This window comes from Drosophila busckii, chromosome 2R (assembly GCF_011750605.1).
Source record: "Drosophila busckii strain San Diego stock center, stock number 13000-0081.31 chromosome 2R, ASM1175060v1, whole genome shotgun sequence".
NCBI classification, from domain to species: domain Eukaryota; kingdom Metazoa; phylum Arthropoda; class Insecta; order Diptera; family Drosophilidae; genus Drosophila; species Drosophila busckii.
Window position 1 is genome coordinate 21,237,013 of NC_046605.1, and position 16,789 is coordinate 21,253,801.

A 16,789-nucleotide genomic window follows, 5' to 3' on the forward strand; every position below is an offset into this window, starting at 1 on the left:
TAATTATAATTTATATTATCAGCCAGAAGTATTGTGACAACATAAATGTTCATTTCCAATAGAATAAAAAAAAATGTTTGTCCAAGGGAAGAAAATGTTCTGTTAGATACGTAAAGAATTTATCGTGTTAAAATCTTTCTTGCATTTTTAGCAGTGCTACGTATTTTTTTCAATGGGTATAAATCAAAAATTTATTGATACAAAAATGTGCCTATCTACTCTCTATTTATGTATATCGTTCTGAGATTTCATTATTCACCACTGTTTTTACTCAATAGTGTTGGTTATTGCATTAATGTTTTGAGCAACCCTATTTTATGTAAATGTTACTCATCTCTAGAATTAATTGTCACTGAGTATTTTTGTTTTAAGCAGGTAAATACTAAACATAGGTAACGCATATAAAATATTTTGTAAAGTAATTGTAATAAACCCCAGAGGTTTTTTTTAGATGATAACCATGGACGAGCAACGCAGCGATAAAATCTATGGTGGGTGTGAGGGACCGGACGCTATGTACGTCAAATTAATTTCATCTGACGGCCACGAATTTATTGTAAAACGCGAACACGCTCTTACCTCTGGCACAATAAAAGCAATGTTATCTGGCCCAGGACAATTTGCTGAAAATGAGGCCAATGAAGTTCACTTTCGGGAGATTCCGTAAGTTTAGCAAGCTTTCCTGTCCCGTATACACGGTATTTTTTGCAAATCAAAGTGCGTGACCTATTGACCGGTGAATATGTTGTTACGGCATTGAGTTGATGTACATAAGTACGTATCAATGAACATACGCATGATTAAAGTGTGTGAAATATGTAGATGTAACACGAGGTAGTGCAAATATATGTATGTATGTAGCAGACAGAAGAAACCAAGGTAGATTCATCGAATATATATATTTATTTTTGATCATCACGACTAACAAAAACTCGGAGACTAAGAGTAGACACCATATTTGGTATGTAGGTACTCCTATTCTCAGCGCAGATAATTTTTTCGAGTCTATTTTCACCTCATCCGACTCAGAATATTTCAGCCCGTAAATGTTTAAACTTGCTGAGCATGTGGATGGTACTGAGGACGCGTCGCTGCAGAGAGAACGTTATCCGTTCCTGTTATTTTTTTTATAAATCGATATGAAAAATATTTTATAAATCGTCACTACCGGGATTTGGTTTTTCTTTTTTTTTAAGAAAAGCCCGTTTGCGGAGTATATGTACTCCTCCGGGATTTTAAAGAGGCCCGCAGGCGTCTGCCATTATCTTTAATGTTCATACTTGTCATAGAATTTAAAGTGGTCACGCACTATAATTACAAATGTCCAGTTCACTGTTTTTTTCTTGCGGAAACAATAAATTTTGATTTTTTTTTCAGATCGCACGTTTTACAGAAGGTGTGCATGTATTTCACATATAAAGTTCGATATACCAACAGCTCGACTGAGATACCAGAATTTCCGATTGCACCAGAAATTGCCTTAGAACTCTTAATGGCAGCTAATTTTCTAGATTGTTAAGTTATTGGTTAACTTAAGAATGTTAAATACAAATTATAAAACAATGAATGAATCATAAAAATAAAATATATAATTTTCTTGTGTTAACTTTATAATCCAATACTCTGTGTGGAATATATTGAATGATATCGTCATAAATAAATATAAATTACATAACTTACATAAAAATTAGAATATTTTACTGGCTTGTGAATTTTTAGTTCGATTTAAAAAAGAAGTATAGGATTTTTGAATTGAAAATATTCTGGACCCAAAATTCTTTATCTTCACAGTATTTATTACATTAAGAGTAATTTTTGTGAATTTCATATCAAGTCTTATTAACACAAAAATTAATTTAAAAATTCTTAAAAAAAAAAATTAGGAGAAGGGTACCATGAATGAAAATTGTTCTTCCAAATCTGAAAGAAATGTTAAAATATCAACTTTGATATCTGTCCTTCCTTTTTGTATGTAAAGTATGTAACTTTGATACTTCTATTTGTAAATTTTATTTAATTTAAAATTTTCACGGATACCGTATTTGAAATACTTATAATGAAGCTGAACTAAGCCAGCTGCAGTTGTGAGTGTCTTGTGAACTTGAAGTACATAAATAATCCTTTAATAAATCGATTCCCTTACCTTACGCTGTTACCATAGTAACCTCCTTCATAGGCAAAACCACATACAATTTCTGTTGTAGCATTTTTTTAGTGTTTAGTTGACAAAATACAGAATGGGAATGCTACATAATTTAGCTGATCTAATTAAGGTTAAGAAGGATAAAATGACAATACTAGTGCTAGGACTCAACAACAGTGGCAAATCAACGATTGTAAACCATTTCAAAAAATCAAGCGAACAGGTTGCCATTATGGTACCAACAGTTGGATTTTTGGTCGAACAATTTTACAGTATGTTTTTCCAACCTTGGCCGTTAGTCAAATTCAATGACAAAAGTTGTAAATTTATATACATATGTACTACATTTTTTCAACAGCTAATAATGTTAGCATTAACGCTATAGATATGTCTGGAGCGACTCGTTATAGAAATTTGTGGGAACATCAGTTCAAGAACTGTCAAGGAATTATGTATGTAATTGACTCGAGTGATAGAATGCGATTCGGTAATAGCATTATCTCTAAATATAAAAATGTATAAAAACATATTTTTTTTAAGTTGTGGTTAAAGATGAGCTTGAGCTTGTGCTTCAACATCCTGATGTAAGTAATCGAACCGTTCCCATACTTTTTTATGGAAACAAATCAGATCTTGAAGACTCGTTATCAAATGTTAAAATTGCTGCAGGTAATGGTCTTAATTTATTAAATATGAATATAAATTAACCTTCATCATTACAGCGCTAGGTCTTGAAAAAATAAAGGAGAAGCCCTGGCACATTTGCTCCAGCAATGCCATCTCAGGCGAGGGATTGGATGAGGGCGTGCAGTGGTTGGTTCAACAAATACGTTTTGCAGTATTAAGCAATCGTTATGGTGCAAAAATAACCAAACACCACAAATAAACTAATTATTGAATAATTTTGATTAAACAGCTGATCTATTTTTTAGCTAAAGGATTATAGATTATATATATTAGAATGAAATATGATTCTCTAAAATCTAAAAGAATTACTTTTATGTTGGTAGTTCAGACAGGTTTTCCTAAACGGGAACACCCAGAGGTCATGTAGCCTATTGTGATGCCTGTTTATCTGTAGGAATAGATGAGGTATGTTGTGGTTGATGGAATGTTTGGAGGAGACGGGTAGTTGACTATGTTGCCAGATTTTGCAACCTTACCTCTACAAGGTTGCTCAGCCCCTCGTAGAAGGCTTCTCCGAGGAATAGGAGTCGCCTTCTGTGAAGTGCTGGGCATTCGCAGATGAGATGTTGAAGACTTTCTTCTTCCCAAATGTTCATGCAGCTGCGACAGAAGTCCTGGTATGGACCGCCTTACCGTTGGGCCATGTGGGCGATATGGCAGTGCTCCGTTAAGACTCCCGTCAGCATCCTGAAGGAAGGTTGGATGTTCTCTTTGGGTCGTATATTGGCTAAAGTGTCTTTGAGTCCTCGCAGCCCAGTACAGCTGTCTGCTTGCCATGCTCCTTTCTGATAGTGCATACGGTATGGGCTTTTTAATTGTCTGTCATTGCTGAGCTTGTCCTGTCCTAGCACACCTATCAGCCATCTATGTGTCCTGGAACCCAGATGAGTCTAGCAGCTTGTTGCAATGGTTCAGCGCGCTGACTGTGTTCCGGATGAGTTCGCTCTTTAAGGTATTCAATGCTAGAGCTTTTATAGCTGCTTGGCTGTCGGTCACGGGAGTAGACTCCAAATCCTGTGCCTTCCTCCGTCATCGATCCGTCCGTATAGATTGACGATCCGTCCGTATAGATCAGTCCTCGTGAGGACTTCTTGCTGCCAGTCCGTTCTTGTTGAAACAACAGTTTCGAAGCTGTCGTTGCATTTAAATTCTGAACATCGATAGTCACTTTCTTTCCGTGAGCAGGACTGTGCTGTGGCCGGTACTTCGTAGCTTGAAGAGTTTTAGGGCTGCAATTCACGGCGCTGTGCACCTGTCGGTGTATGTATCCTGTTACACTCAGGCAGGCCAGTCCTTCAACCTTTTGGAGGTTTTTGAGATGGAAGTTGGGGTTGGCCACTATTGGCCCACCACACTAACGCTCCATAGGTTAGAACTGGCCTAATGACTGCAGTATACATCCAGTGAAATGATGTACGGTTGCAGTCCCCAGCTCTTCCCAAAAATCGTCTTGCATATGAAGAGGGATTGTAGTGATTTTTTCATGGTTTCCTCCGATTTTTTCCGCCAGGAGAGCTTAGAGTCCAGTATTACTCCAAGGTACTTTGCCTCTCTTGATAGTTCGAGCTACGCTCCTTCAACTGTTTGAAGTTTGAAGCCGGGATCTTGTATTTTCATATGAACAGAACGAGTTCGGTCTTCTGTGGGTTGGCCCGAAGTCCGTTTCCGTGCCCAGCGGAGAGTTTGGCCAAGTTCGTTTTCCATAAGCAACCAGTAGAACTAGGTCGTCCGCGTTGCTCTGTAGCTCTGCATCCTTTGTGTTTTAATCTGATTATAAAGACATTTAGAACAAGATTTCACAACAAGGGGGATAGGGATATGACACTTACCTGTAGGGTACCCCTTGAAACCTTTTTTCTTATAGACGAGGTTCAGAGTTGGGCGTTGATCATTCTGCAGCTAAGCGTGTTATGTTATGTTATGTAATGTTGCCTAATCCTGTAGTTATTGACTCGATTCATTTTGTTAAACGCACCCCCTATGTCTATATAGGCTGCCAACGTAAACTCCTTTCACTGAAAAGAGTCTTCTTCTTCTGATCTACCTTTAAGAAAGCGTGTTGGTCTGCACTGAAAGCTTGAGGTGTCAGCAATGTTCTTATGTACATGTCTAATAGTGGTTCCAGTGTTTTCAGTAAAAACGATGAAAGACTGATTGGCCTATAGTCCTTTGGTGAGCAGTGGTTTACCTTTCCTGCCTTGGGAATGACTGCCACTCTCATTTCCTCCATTTTTTCGGAATTTACCAGTTGCAAGGCATCCCTTGAGGATTTCTAATGAATGACTTGATAGCCTAGATTATCTACTCCCGGATAATATTTCATCGCTTAGGCAATGACTATCCGTATTCAACTCATTCGTAGGTTTCCAAAACATTAAAAGCTATCAAAATAAATAGGCGTTTCACAATTCATCTTCGTCTAGAATATGAAGCACCACGTACCAAAATATGATTCACGTGGGTTTGTATTAGAGTTAGGCAACAGGCGCTTTTTTAAGGCCCGACCCGAGCCCGAAATAAATACTTAAAGTCCGGTCTAGTATAGTTTTACAAAATATACTTCACTCATAATCTTTATACACTTTGACATTTTTGTAAAAAATGGAAAAGGGTATTATGAAGCTGTGCAAATGTATGTAAAAGGGAGAAGGATGCGTGGCAGACCCCACAAAGTATATATATATTCTTGATCAGCTAGACGAGCTGTATGCATAGCAACTGTCTCTAGCTTATAATTGTACGCTAGAGAATCTAAATTTTGCATGTAGATGCTCCAAAACCCAAACGCTTATAATTTATTTTTTATTACACCCACAATATTAACAATTAAAAAATCTAAAATAAATACAAATACGTTTTATCATGTTTTCGACAGAAAAATTTCGGAACGATAAATAACTTAGGAATTTTTTTACTTTTTAACTTTCAATAAAGATAGCGGGGGAGCAGCAGCGGCAGACGCTATAGCGAAAGTCTGCATGCATGTGTTTGCTGTGATGTTCTTGACAAAGTGTATATAAAAGTTGGTTTCGAACAATTTAATAAAAACAAATATCATATCGCCATTTCTTAAAAAGAATAACTATGGACGACAATAATACCTTCAACTTTGTGAAATAAAATTATTTTGTAGTGAAAATAAATAATGTGTGAAATAAAAACAAATAAATTAAAAAAATATATATACATTTTTTTTGCGTAGAGATAAAGGTATTATAATACCTTAAGTTGAACTTTAATGCTTATTTATTTTAACAAGAATTAAGTTAAGACCATTTTAGTGTAAATTGAAATAAATCACTTCGATTTTGCACCTACTTACCTCGGAAATCGAAAAAGACCGTTTTTAAAATCAAAATGCATTGATCTACCATCTTACTCTAGTAGACTACTTTTAATTAATCTTCCATCTTTAACTAATTGACGAATCATGCTCGGTGTCATGTTCATGATTAATTAATTAAAGGGGAAATGTTCTTCAATATGTTGTTGGGTCAACTTAATTTCTCGGTTCCTGTTTAGGTATACTCGAAATTTTGTTCCCTAACACTTAACTTTTGCACAAACTAATATTTACTTGCATGAGCTTTCTTCGGAGTTCTCTGTGCGGCATTATTATAAACTTTATTTGTTATCAACACAGAGACCTCAGAGTTTATTACTAAGCGTGTGTATCTTAACTTACTTAAATATTAACTTTAATCCAGATCTGATTGGGTTTTTCTGGCGTTTCTTTTTTTTTTTTTTTTTTTTTTTTTCCCAATCCTGCATAACAAATGTTTATTTTGAAATGTCACACTCCCAATATTTAAGGTTTTAAACAATAAAGATATATTATAAAATAAAAAATTATAAATTACCTATTTTGTATATAAATACTATAATGTAATTTTTCTTCTGCTGTCGACTGCTCTTAGTTGACATTAAATAAATAAATAAATAAGGTTGGGCGCAACCAACTTACATACCTTATATACAGGTAACAAACACACGCACTTACTAATACACTTAAAAGCTAACGCGTCACTAGTGCTGCCAGCTTAGCAATTAATTTTGGAATTCCTGGCAATTTTAAAAATTGGCACTTTTTCATTTTAAATGATATTAGCCACAAATCTAGCAATTTTCCTTTAGCAATTTTATCAACTTTAAAAAAGAAGGTATTTTTTATATGTTTTGTTTTCGCATTTTTTTCATCCTTTTTGAAATTGATTGCACAAATTACGATTCACAAAGACATCGGAACTTGTACTTTTGAAAAAAAATAAATAAAAAAAGATCGCAAAGTAGTTAAACCCTATTTATTGATTTAGCATTTTTTTAATTTAGGCAATTTTGTACATATTTCTTTCTCATTTTTTAGTAACTTTTATTCCAAATTTAGCAATTTTTGCTTAGGCGATTCTGGCACTGCTCGTTAAAGCTTTTTTTCGCAATAGCATCTTGACTTATTATATACAAATGAACGCATTAAAGTTGGGCGCAACCAACTATTATATACACTTTGACAATACACGCTTGCACTCACAAACACATGCACACAAAACAGCTAACGCGTCACAACTCGCATTCGCTGAAGCGTCAACAGCGACGTTTGTATGGCGCGTTAACGCACCCCGCTGTCTATATTGAAAACATCTGTGAAAAACATGACAAAGCGTATTTGTGATTTATTTCAGATTTTTAAATATTTTTTAATTGCTTAATTTTGTGGGAGTATAGGAGAACCTACATACAAAATTTACGAGCCCAAACCACTATTAATTCGTACGGTAACGATATTTTGGAGTGTGCCATTTTCAATGACTTCTAATTTTTAATAGTGGAAATTTTATATGCAAGTATATATATCATAAAAAAGGTTATTTTATTATCTTCATTTTGGTATATAACAATATATACGTTTTATATAAATAAACCTGATTTAAGTCTATTTGAATAAAACTACTTTTTTGTGCTTGAAATTATTTGACCATTATTAATTCGTACCGCACCAATATTTATTAAGTAAAACTTAATAATAAACTTTTTAATAATTGCATTGATTCGTTTTTGCATTGTATTTAAGAGCTTTGTGGACTATTTTGGAGTTATAGTTTAGTTATATTTTAGTTGTATTTTAGTTAATCACAGATCACCTAATGTAAATTATGATTTATCCTAATTTAGTCACTGTGCGCAGAAAAAACAAGCGATTTTTGTCAAATTTAGTTCAAAATGATCTTAAGACAGTCACATTTAAGATTTTTAAGCAATTTGGGCTCAAATTATGTCCCGCTTTGTCCTTTGTCACACGCGCAACATTAGTCATACCATGAAAAAAATAAAATTTTTAAACTAAAAAATATTTTTAAAATATTAGCCGTTGCTCATAAAATTATGTTTATCATCTGAAAAATAGGTATAAATGTGCCCTATCATCTCCTTTTTACAGATTACCAATCAAGAATGAAGGGCAAGTGCGTGTAGCGTTGTGAAAATTGTTTGCGAATTGCACTAAAAGTTGGCCTCTGTGACTTCGAATATATATATGTACGTTATAATTTTTGATTGGGCCTTAATATTTTAATCTGTAAAAAGGAGATGATAGGGCACATTTATACCTATTTTTCAGATTGATGGTGAATTTTATGAGCAACGGCTAATATTTTAAAAATATTTTTTAGTTTAAAAATTTTATTTTTTTCATGGTATGACTAATGTTGCGCGTGTGACAAAGGACAAAGCGGGACATAATTTGAGCCCAAATTGCTTATAAATCTTAAATGTGACTGTCTTAAGATCATTTTGAACTAAATTTGACAAAAATCGCTTGTTTTTTCTGCGCACAGTGACTAAATTAGGATAAATCATAATTTACATTAGGTGATCTGTGATTAACTAAAATACAACTAAAATATAACTAAACTATAACTCCAAAATAGTCCACAAAGCTCTTAAATACAATGCAAAAACGAATCAATGCAATTATTAAAAATAATGAAGGCACCAATAAGTTTTACTTAATAAATATTGGTGCGGTACGAATTAATAATGGTCAAATAATTTCAAGCACAAAAAAGTAGTTTTATTCAAATAGACTTAAATCTAGGTTTTATTTATTATTAAAACGTATATATTGTTTAAATATACCAAAATGAAAGATAATAAAAACCTTTTTTAATGATAATATACTTGATATTTAAAATTCCACTATTAAAAATTAGAAGTCATTGAAAATGGCACACTCCAAAATATCGTTACCGTACGAATTAATAGTGGTTTGGGCTCGTAGTTATGCCAATACACAAAAAACTACATCATATGTATGAATGTAGTGTCAATTACAATATTACATTTAACCAAGCTTTATTAAACGTAGCTTAGTATGGATATTTGCAATAGGATTATAGAAAAGTCTAACAAACGAAAACATTTTTAAACTGGATTATGCTCCTCATATACTCATAATTTTATAAATTTTTTTGATTACGATGCGAAATTTACTAAACGATTGCTTTTAGTCAACTTTTATTTGTTGTAATGCAAGCAACTTTGGGTTTCAAAGTAATACAGTTAAGATTAAAGCATTAACATATGTATACAGATGTCAATATTAACATGAAAATTGGCCCAACAAATGTAACGTCCACATAGCACGATTAATCCATATAAACTGTATTTGTATAACATATTTTCTTTAATCAATATTAAAATGCATTTTTGGTGTATTCATTTTGCGCTGTATTGGTATTTACCCCCTTATACAAACAAATTCTAGTTTATATAAATTTTGACCACTGTCTTGGTTTATTGTAGAATTCTTAAGAAAGCAATTAGACGATTGACTTAAGCTTTCTTGCTGTTCAGAATGATACCGTCATATTTCTGTTGGAACCACTTCATGGCATCCTCCTTAGTCAGCAGATGTGGGAAGCCAACAGTGCCAGACTTGCGCTTTCTGTGGGCCACATTGTAACCTAAACCAAATAAACAATTTTTAATTATTAAACAATTCAATCCAAATTAAAAATGTTGTATAGGTTTCGTAGTTGTTGCAGTTGTACCGTTCGAAAATTTGACTCAGGCAAAAATTCAATTAAGCACAGTTGCAATTTGTTGTTGCGCACAGATACTGAGCATCGATTTCTTTATGACAAACTGATGCCTAATTATGTGCATAATTAAACTTGAAATTATTGTCTCACCTGGACGTCCCAGCACGACATAAAAGTCCAAGCCGTAGATACCGATGGAGGGATCGTACTTGATACCCAAATCGATGTGTTCCTGAATGCCGAAACCAAAGTTGCCTGTGGCCGAGAAGTTATCACGTCTCAACTCGTACTCACGAACTTTCAGGCCACGCTCCAAAATTTCCTCAGCTTTAGCTCCACGCACGGTGCAATGCACAGCAATTTTCTCATTGCGACGAATGCCAAAAGAACGCACTGTGTAGCGTGCCTTGGAGAACACAGGCTGTTGACCTGTTAGCTGCTCCAACACCTACAGGCAATATAATACAAGCTTAGAAAATACATTTGCCACACTGGTAGACAGAACTTACCTTGGCGGCACGGGTAAGCCTATCACCAGACTCTCCCACGCAAATGTTCAGGCAGAGTTTCCTGATGTGCAGGTCCCGCATTGGGTTTTTCGCGGGATCGCGCTTGATTTTGGGTACCTTCTTTGCAACGGCCTGAAATATATAAATAGACATATTTTAGTGTCGACTGCAGCAAGTCAAAAATATTACTTTTATCGTATATTTCATAGTATACAATATTGAACAGTATTTATAGTTTGTATAAATAATGTAGGATTCATGTATATAAACACTGATTTACTTCGCGTAAAAATTTAAGAAACCTACCGCCATTATGGTATGTAGGAAAGAAAGGAAAAAGGAGTGTTACAGTTCAGTGTCAACAGAGCTTATCGATTTTCAATAAGCCGCTAAAGTAGCGAGATGCTATCGATTGCAGCCTGAGTCTCTATGGCCAAGGTACCGACACAGCTGTAACACAACATTTTATTCGAAGTAATATAAGATGATATCTTATAATATTCTTAGTATATAAGGCATAAATATTATTAATTATTAGCACACAAAATAAACATTGGTTTTCAACTGTTGCATTAGTTATTTTTAGAATATGTGGAATAAATGATATCAGAATACATTTTTGTGCAATGTCAGACAAATTAAATAAATCAATAAAATGGGATTTTTACCTTTGAAATTATGAGAAGCAGAAAATTTGAGTGATTTATTACAATACACCAATTGGAATATTCGATACTTCATTTGTATATCTTAAGTTTGACCAATCAGTACATAAATGCCGATGTATCGATATAGTATGAACAACCCTACAATATGGCTGCCCGATTTTAATGTGAGTTTTTAAGACAACGTATGCTGCTGATTTTCTTTTGTGTATTAAAAGATAAAAAAGTTATCTACGAAATCGGCGAGGAATTTGTTTACCGATTGGTTTACTTGCAGCTTGAAGCTAATGAATACATTTGCCAAAATTTAAAAATCGCATATCAAGTTACTTTGGACGATACAAGTTTGCTAAAATGTAAATTATGTGCAATGTAGTTGACAACTTAAAATCATAAAACGCCCAAGCCTCAAACAAAAAGTTAGTATAAATTCGGTAAAAACGGTTTTTCATGACAGAAAAAAATTTCTTTCGATTGAAAAGTATTGCTTGTGAGTGAGAGAGTGAGTGCGAAAGATTTATACATACGTATGTATATAGATATGTATGTATGTATTGCATTTGCATTTCGTTGTAGTGTCGTCGACTGTTCGGTAAAAGTCGGTCTTTCTTTTCTATTACAACTTGGCGTTTGAAAATTTTTTTGAAAAGTATTAAGTAATAATGTGTTTTATGAATGAAGGTGGCATAGAGATAAACCAACGCGTATGACTCTAAAAAAAACTATAACGCCCAGTACTGTACTTATTCAACTATATTGTTTGGTCAGCAATTCATACTTTTATTGGTAAGTAAATCAATACTTTGGGGCTGCCATTTCGTTCGCAGTTTCGCTAGTTTTTTCTCTTCCATTCGTTGTCGCAGTCGTTGTGTATACATATTTTGATATGTGTGTGTGCCTGCTTTCATCAACCACCCCCTTTGGAGCCCTCGCCATCGAACGCATTGAGTTCCCTATGGTCCAAGAAAATAAACTTTGCGTGCTTTGTAATAACGAGTACATTATTTGGACACAAAAGAGCATATATATTATGTTAAATTGATAAATAATTATGTTTAATATACTAAGTGCCAAAAAAAAAAGTTTTCATCTCTGAATGTTAAGTACAATATTTAGGCACGTTTCTTTAGTCTTCGTTAAGGGAATTAAATGTGAATAAGTTTATTCAACGCTTTCTACAAATGTTCTATAAAAATATACACAGATAAGCTTGATGTGCGGGCGACATAATATTCACGTATATTTATACATACATACGTACGTAGTGTGTAGACGCATGCATATGTATGTATCTAATTTTTTGAGAGAAATATATTAATAATAAAAGGGTGTATGGCAAGGCACTCGTCAATTGATGCATATATATATATATATATGTTTATATACATATGTATATCTAAAATTATATTATATATTATATTCTGCATTTTGTATTAATATTTGTTCTTAAAAGTTGTTGTGAAAGCGTAGTGCACAATCATGCTTTTTGATGTATTTCAAAAACCTTTTGATAAATTTTAAATGCAACTCCCACTCAAAATGGTTGTGTGCATAAAGTGTGACTGTGTACGTAAGCGAACTAGTTCACAGCTGACGAACCAATTTCCCAAAAGTGAACTAGTTTATTTGAATAAATATTGCTTTTATTAAGATCGATACGTTATTAGAATACAAATCATAAATGTATGTAAACAACGAAGCAAATACAGGTATGATTTGAATGATAATGAATGTAACTTAAAGTATGTGTATTATTTGAGTTTAAGCTATGCCTTGTGATAAGTTGGAATTATTAAAAAACATTGAGCATATTGTTTTGCGGCTGGTTAGTAGCTTAAAATATGAAGAAAGTGTCACACTCAAAATCCCCTTGGGTTTGCCTGGCGGCTTAAAATTTCGCAGGATTAGCTATAATAATCGCAGTAGTCGCCATCGCTTTTGTTTGGTGCTGCATCTACTGGCCGAGATACATCGTTTGCATATTGTTGGTGGCAGTTGCACCATACGGGGACTTTACTATCGCGATACAGCGCTAATTCGATCGCAACCGTATATTGTAGCAGCCCGTTTAGATGTTTGTCGTATGCTTAATACATCTTACGTACAAATAGGTGTACTATCTGCTACAAAAGGACTTATTTCAGGTGAGACTTTAAAATAATAATTTATATTTATCTCAAGTCTAACTCTCATACTTCATCGTAGGCGATATCCAACTAATTATGAGCAATGGTGATGTATTGAACTGCAATGAATATTGCGGCGCCATTGCATTGCCCACAGATTTTCAACAATTGGAACGCATTGTAACAGACGCCGACTTGGTATTAGTGGTTGAGAAGGAAAGCATTTTTGAAAGTCTTACGTCTGATAATATTTTTAGCAAATATGGTTTGCGCATTATATTAATTACTGGCAAAGGATATCCCGACTGCACAACTCGCCATATTGTACATAGGCTTGCTACCGATTTTAAAATTCCCGTTTATATATTAGCCGATGCCGATCCATTTGGTATAGAGATTATGCTTGTCTACAAGCATGGCTCGCAATCAATGAGTTTCTCATCAGCTACAATGGCTACGCCGGCTTTGCGTTGGATTGGATTGCATCCCTCAGAAATTGGCAGTGTGTCCACTAGGACGGTTCCTCTAACCCAAAATGATAATAAGAAAATTCGTAATATTCTCTGTTGGCAGCATATCAGTTTGGGCGTCAGAAAGGAGTTGTTTATTTTGCTAGAGAAGCAACTTAAAGCTGAAATTGAAAGTGTTATTGATTTCTTAAGTTGCTACTATTTACCTAATAAGATAAATCGTAATTTGTTTTTATCATAAGCATTTAAATAAATATGCTATTAGTTGCATTTGCATAAAAGCTTCTAGTGAATAATTAATATCGACATTATATTATTAAGTATGTGTGTCTTTCTACGAAATCCTCTTTAAATATAATCAGTTATTGCAATTCTTTAATACGTTCTACAAATTAGTATGTATGTGCATAAAGTTAACTATCTAAATAATTTATTTTTATATTCATTTGTTATATGCATTTATTGCATAATACATTTTATTGGAAGTAATTCTTTTATTTTATAGTAAATGAGTGTATGTGACACTAACGAATTGTATATACCTATTTACAAATCGTTGACAAAAAAAAGTATTTTTTTCTTAAATTTGATTATTTTTAATTTGTTGTTGAAATATATTTAATTTGCACTCATACTTTACTTAAATATTACTGCCAAAAATAAAAATTGCTTAAGTTTCTAATTTTTTTTATTTGTTAGGCTTAAAGGAAAACGTTTTTTTGTTCATTTGAAATGAAATATAAATTGAAAATTAAAGTCTGAAATGTGTCAAGTATATTTATGTATTTAAATAAATATATTCTGAACTAATCAAAAGATTAGAAATGAAAGCTTTTCATGTTCCCCTTAAATATAATAATGTGACAAATCTGAGCCATATAAGGGTAATTTGTCGGAATCTTGAAAAATATTCTTAAACTATTCTCAATAAATAATTGTGGTTTTCTTTTTACCCGTCTGTGGCCAAATATTTTTTACACTTCAATACCAATATGAATCGAGCTAAACAAGATTAAAAATATTTTTCACAAAAAAAATTACATACATAGGTACATACATAAATGCCAAAATATTTTACTTTTTAACCAGTTGTTTAATTTTTAGCAGGTGCTAAATTAATTTTTATATTTTGTATCGATAAAGTATCCAAAATAAACATTTGAGATTTCAGTTGAAATTGAGGTATTTGAAACATATTTTTTTCTTCTTGCCTTTTGCCCAATGCAATGCTATAAAACAGTTTTTGCTTAACCTTAGACAGCAAAATAATTATTTTAATTTAAATGTGATTGATTTTTACTAAATGTTTTTTTTCTCTTTATATTGTAGATGTGAAGTAATTCTTCAAGTGATTAGCAGCTAATTGTGAATACGATTAATTTTAAGATATAAGTGACAGCAAGTACTTTTAAAAGCAGCAACCATTGACGACTGTTGGAATCTTTGTTGGAATTTTAAATGCATGCATTAAAAAATCGAAAATAAGTTGCGGCAATATAGACGAAACCTTGGTTCCAAAAAAATATGTCTGCAGCAATGCGAACAACACTGCAACCAGTTCCTGAAGCCTTGCCAGCCGAAAATGTTTCGAATGGTACGTCTGCAACAACGGCTGCGACGCCATTAGCGACGGAATCGAATGCTGCCACAACGGTATCAATATGCGCAGCAGCCGCTAGCACAACAACTAATACAACAAATACAATCAGCACATCTGCGCACTCTGTCAAGGATCAGCAGCAGAAGCAACATGACTCAGCTAACGCCAATATTGTCTCACTGCCGCCTTCGACAACAAGCACGACAACACCAACAGTCGCCAATACGACAATGTTGCCGAATTCAAGCAACACCAATACGACAGCTAACAGCAGCAGCAACAACACAACAACTCCAACTTCTACCATACCAACTGCTGTCCTATCAAGTCACGCAGCACCAGCGTCCAATTCAAATACAAACTCAAGCACAAACTCTCATTCACACCAGCATAGCCACCAGCATCACCATCATGTGTCCAACAATATGAGCACCGATGGTGCAAGGCTTTCTAGCAATAATTCCAGCGCTGCTGCTGCACCGGCTGGTATAAATCATCATCACCACCATACCCCTGTCAGTGGTGTGGTGGTGGTGCCTTCCTCAGTTAATAAAAATGTTCTAAGCACACACTCAGCTCATGCTGCCATTAAACAGCGAACATCCTCCGCAAAGGTGAGTCATACTATATACAATATTCATAACTGTTAACTGTACTGATTTCATATCATTGTCACTTCAATTCACATATCTTTGCTTTAAACTCTTGGGTTTAATCAATGTCCAACGTTCAATGTACAATCCCAAATCTATGTATGTAGATTCCGAAAACGCAAATGATTAAACTTAACAAAGTTTTGTTTATTTCTTTCTAATTAATCAAATGTTAATGCTTAAAATTATAGAGTAACATATGTATATTGAAAACTTTGTTAAGTAATTCTCTTGCAAGTTGCAACTTAAAATTCATTGTTTTTATACACTTTGACATTTTTGTAAAAAATGGAAGAAGAGGGTATCATGAAGTTGCTCAAATGTATGTAGCAGGGAGAGGGAGGCATGGCAGACACCATAAAGTGTATATATTCTTGATCAGCTCGACGAGCTGAGTCGATATATGCCAGTCCGTCTGTCTGTCGCCGTCCGGTCGGTTGAGTGCGTGTTTCCTACAGCACCTATTAGAGCTAGCGCAACTCTCAAATTTGGTATGTAGGTGCTCCTTAACCCAGGAACTACGATTTTATTTTTTTATTTCCTCCCCCCTCCCCCGCAAATAAAAAAAAAACCGTATATAAGGCAGTACAAAAATCTTTAAAAATCTGAAATAAATGCACGTGCTGAGGCGCCATTCAAACGTCGCTGCTGACGCTACAGCCAAAACGAACTGTGACGCGTTAGCTGTTTTGTATGTATGTGTTTGTGAGTGCATGTGTGTGTTTGCTGCGTTGCCCTAGTCAAAGTGTATTTAAAAGTGGTGGCGCCCACTTTAATTTGTCCACTTGTTATTTATCAAAAATGTCAACTAAATATTTAAGTTGAGATACTGTTATACATTGTAAGTGTTTTGGATAAGGGTACACAATTTCTTATTTTTGATAACCATTGAGGTAATG

At 34.0% G+C, this 16,789-nt stretch overlaps 5 protein-coding genes across 9 annotated transcripts in view; 4 read left to right on the forward strand and 1 right to left on the reverse strand.

Moving 5' to 3' along the window:
- The first annotated feature begins 312 nt into the window (after positions 1-312).
- LOC108595729 (elongin-C) lies at positions 313-1,611 on the forward strand. Of its 2 annotated transcripts, none has more exons than XM_017981011.2 (3): positions 313-392; positions 452-663; positions 1,378-1,611. In XM_017981011.2, exons 2-3 carry the CDS (start codon positions 452-454, stop codon positions 1,517-1,519), a joined length of 354 nt encoding a protein of 117 aa, XP_017836500.1. In that variant the 5' UTR covers positions 313-392; the 3' UTR covers positions 1,520-1,611. The 2 variants fall into 2 exon arrangements, with proteins under 2 accessions (XP_017836500.1, XP_017836501.1); XM_017981012.2 differs by having other exon boundaries at positions 313-375.
- Positions 1,612-2,237: 626 nt separating this feature from the next.
- On the forward strand, positions 2,238-3,029 carry LOC108594955 (ADP-ribosylation factor-like protein 6). The gene is made up of 4 exons (XM_017980088.1): positions 2,238-2,415; positions 2,502-2,630; positions 2,684-2,812; positions 2,866-3,029. Exons 1-4 carry the CDS (start codon positions 2,238-2,240, stop codon positions 3,027-3,029), a joined length of 600 nt encoding a protein of 199 aa, XP_017835577.1.
- A 6,561-nt stretch (positions 3,030-9,590) lies between these two features.
- LOC108595094 (60S ribosomal protein L11) lies at positions 9,591-10,748 on the reverse strand. The gene is made up of 4 exons (XM_017980246.1): positions 10,683-10,748; positions 10,377-10,508; positions 10,018-10,315; positions 9,591-9,789 (listed from the first exon to the last, which is right to left on the reverse strand). The coding sequence occupies exons 1-4, from the start codon at positions 10,686-10,688 to the stop codon at positions 9,659-9,661; spliced, it is 567 nt and encodes a 188-aa protein (XP_017835735.1). The 5' UTR covers positions 10,689-10,748; the 3' UTR covers positions 9,591-9,658.
- An 865-nt stretch (positions 10,749-11,613) lies between these two features.
- The window catches only part of LOC108596139 (MAP/microtubule affinity-regulating kinase 3), a 35,479-nt gene continuing 30,303 nt past the window's right edge, over positions 11,614-16,789 (forward strand). For 3 of the 4 annotated variants that reach the window (XM_017981626.1, XM_017981625.1, XM_017981627.1), the window contains exon 1: positions 15,162-15,851. In XM_017981626.1, the coding sequence (XP_017837115.1) occupies positions 15,162-15,851 (690 nt within the window). Of the gene's footprint in view, positions 11,828-14,966; positions 15,852-16,789 lie in introns of those variants that run through there. The other variant, XM_017981624.1, reaches the window with a different exon arrangement.
- On the forward strand, positions 13,085-13,510 carry LOC108596141 (meiotic recombination protein W68). Its single transcript, XM_017981631.2, has 3 exons — positions 13,085-13,185; positions 13,247-13,365; positions 13,425-13,510. The coding sequence occupies exons 1-3, from the start codon at positions 13,125-13,127 to the stop codon at positions 13,497-13,499; spliced, it is 255 nt and encodes an 84-aa protein (XP_017837120.2). The 5' UTR covers positions 13,085-13,124; the 3' UTR covers positions 13,500-13,510.

What these genes read in the sequence shown, in the direction of transcription:
- LOC108594955 (XM_017980088.1), top strand. Translation starts at nt 2,238, where the DNA reads ATGGGAATGCTACATAATTTAGCTGATCTAATTAAGGTTAAGAAGGAT. An exon ending in TTTGGTCGAACAATTTTACA is followed by an intron (nt 2,416 to 2,501) that starts GTATGTTTTTCC and finishes TTTTTTCAACAG; the next exon opens with CTAATAATGTTAGCATTAAC. An exon ending in AAATGTTAAAATTGCTGCAG is followed by an intron (nt 2,813 to 2,865) that starts GTAATGGTCTTA and finishes TCATCATTACAG; the next exon opens with CGCTAGGTCTTGAAAAAATA.
- LOC108596141 (XM_017981631.2), top strand. Translation starts at nt 13,125, where the DNA reads ATGCTTAATACATCTTACGTACAAATAGGTGTACTATCTGCTACAAAA. An exon ending in TACAAAAGGACTTATTTCAG is followed by an intron (nt 13,186 to 13,246) that starts GTGAGACTTTAA and finishes ACTTCATCGTAG; the next exon opens with GCGATATCCAACTAATTATG. An exon ending in TTGTAACAGACGCCGACTTG is followed by an intron (nt 13,366 to 13,424) that starts GTATTAGTGGTT and finishes TAATATTTTTAG; the next exon opens with CAAATATGGTTTGCGCATTA.
- LOC108595094 (XM_017980246.1), bottom strand. An exon ending in GGCTTACCCGTGCCGCCAAG is followed by an intron (nt 10,316 to 10,376) that starts GTAAGTTCTGTC and finishes TATTGCCTGTAG; the next exon opens with GTGTTGGAGCAGCTAACAGG. An exon ending in TGTCGTGCTGGGACGTCCAG is followed by an intron (nt 9,790 to 10,017) that starts GTGAGACAATAA and finishes TATTTGGTTTAG; the next exon opens with GTTACAATGTGGCCCACAGA.
- LOC108595729 (XM_017981011.2), top strand. Translation starts at nt 452, where the DNA reads ATGATAACCATGGACGAGCAACGCAGCGATAAAATCTATGGTGGGTGT. An exon ending in GTTCACTTTCGGGAGATTCC is followed by an intron (nt 664 to 1,377) that starts GTAAGTTTAGCA and finishes TTTTTTTTTCAG; the next exon opens with ATCGCACGTTTTACAGAAGG.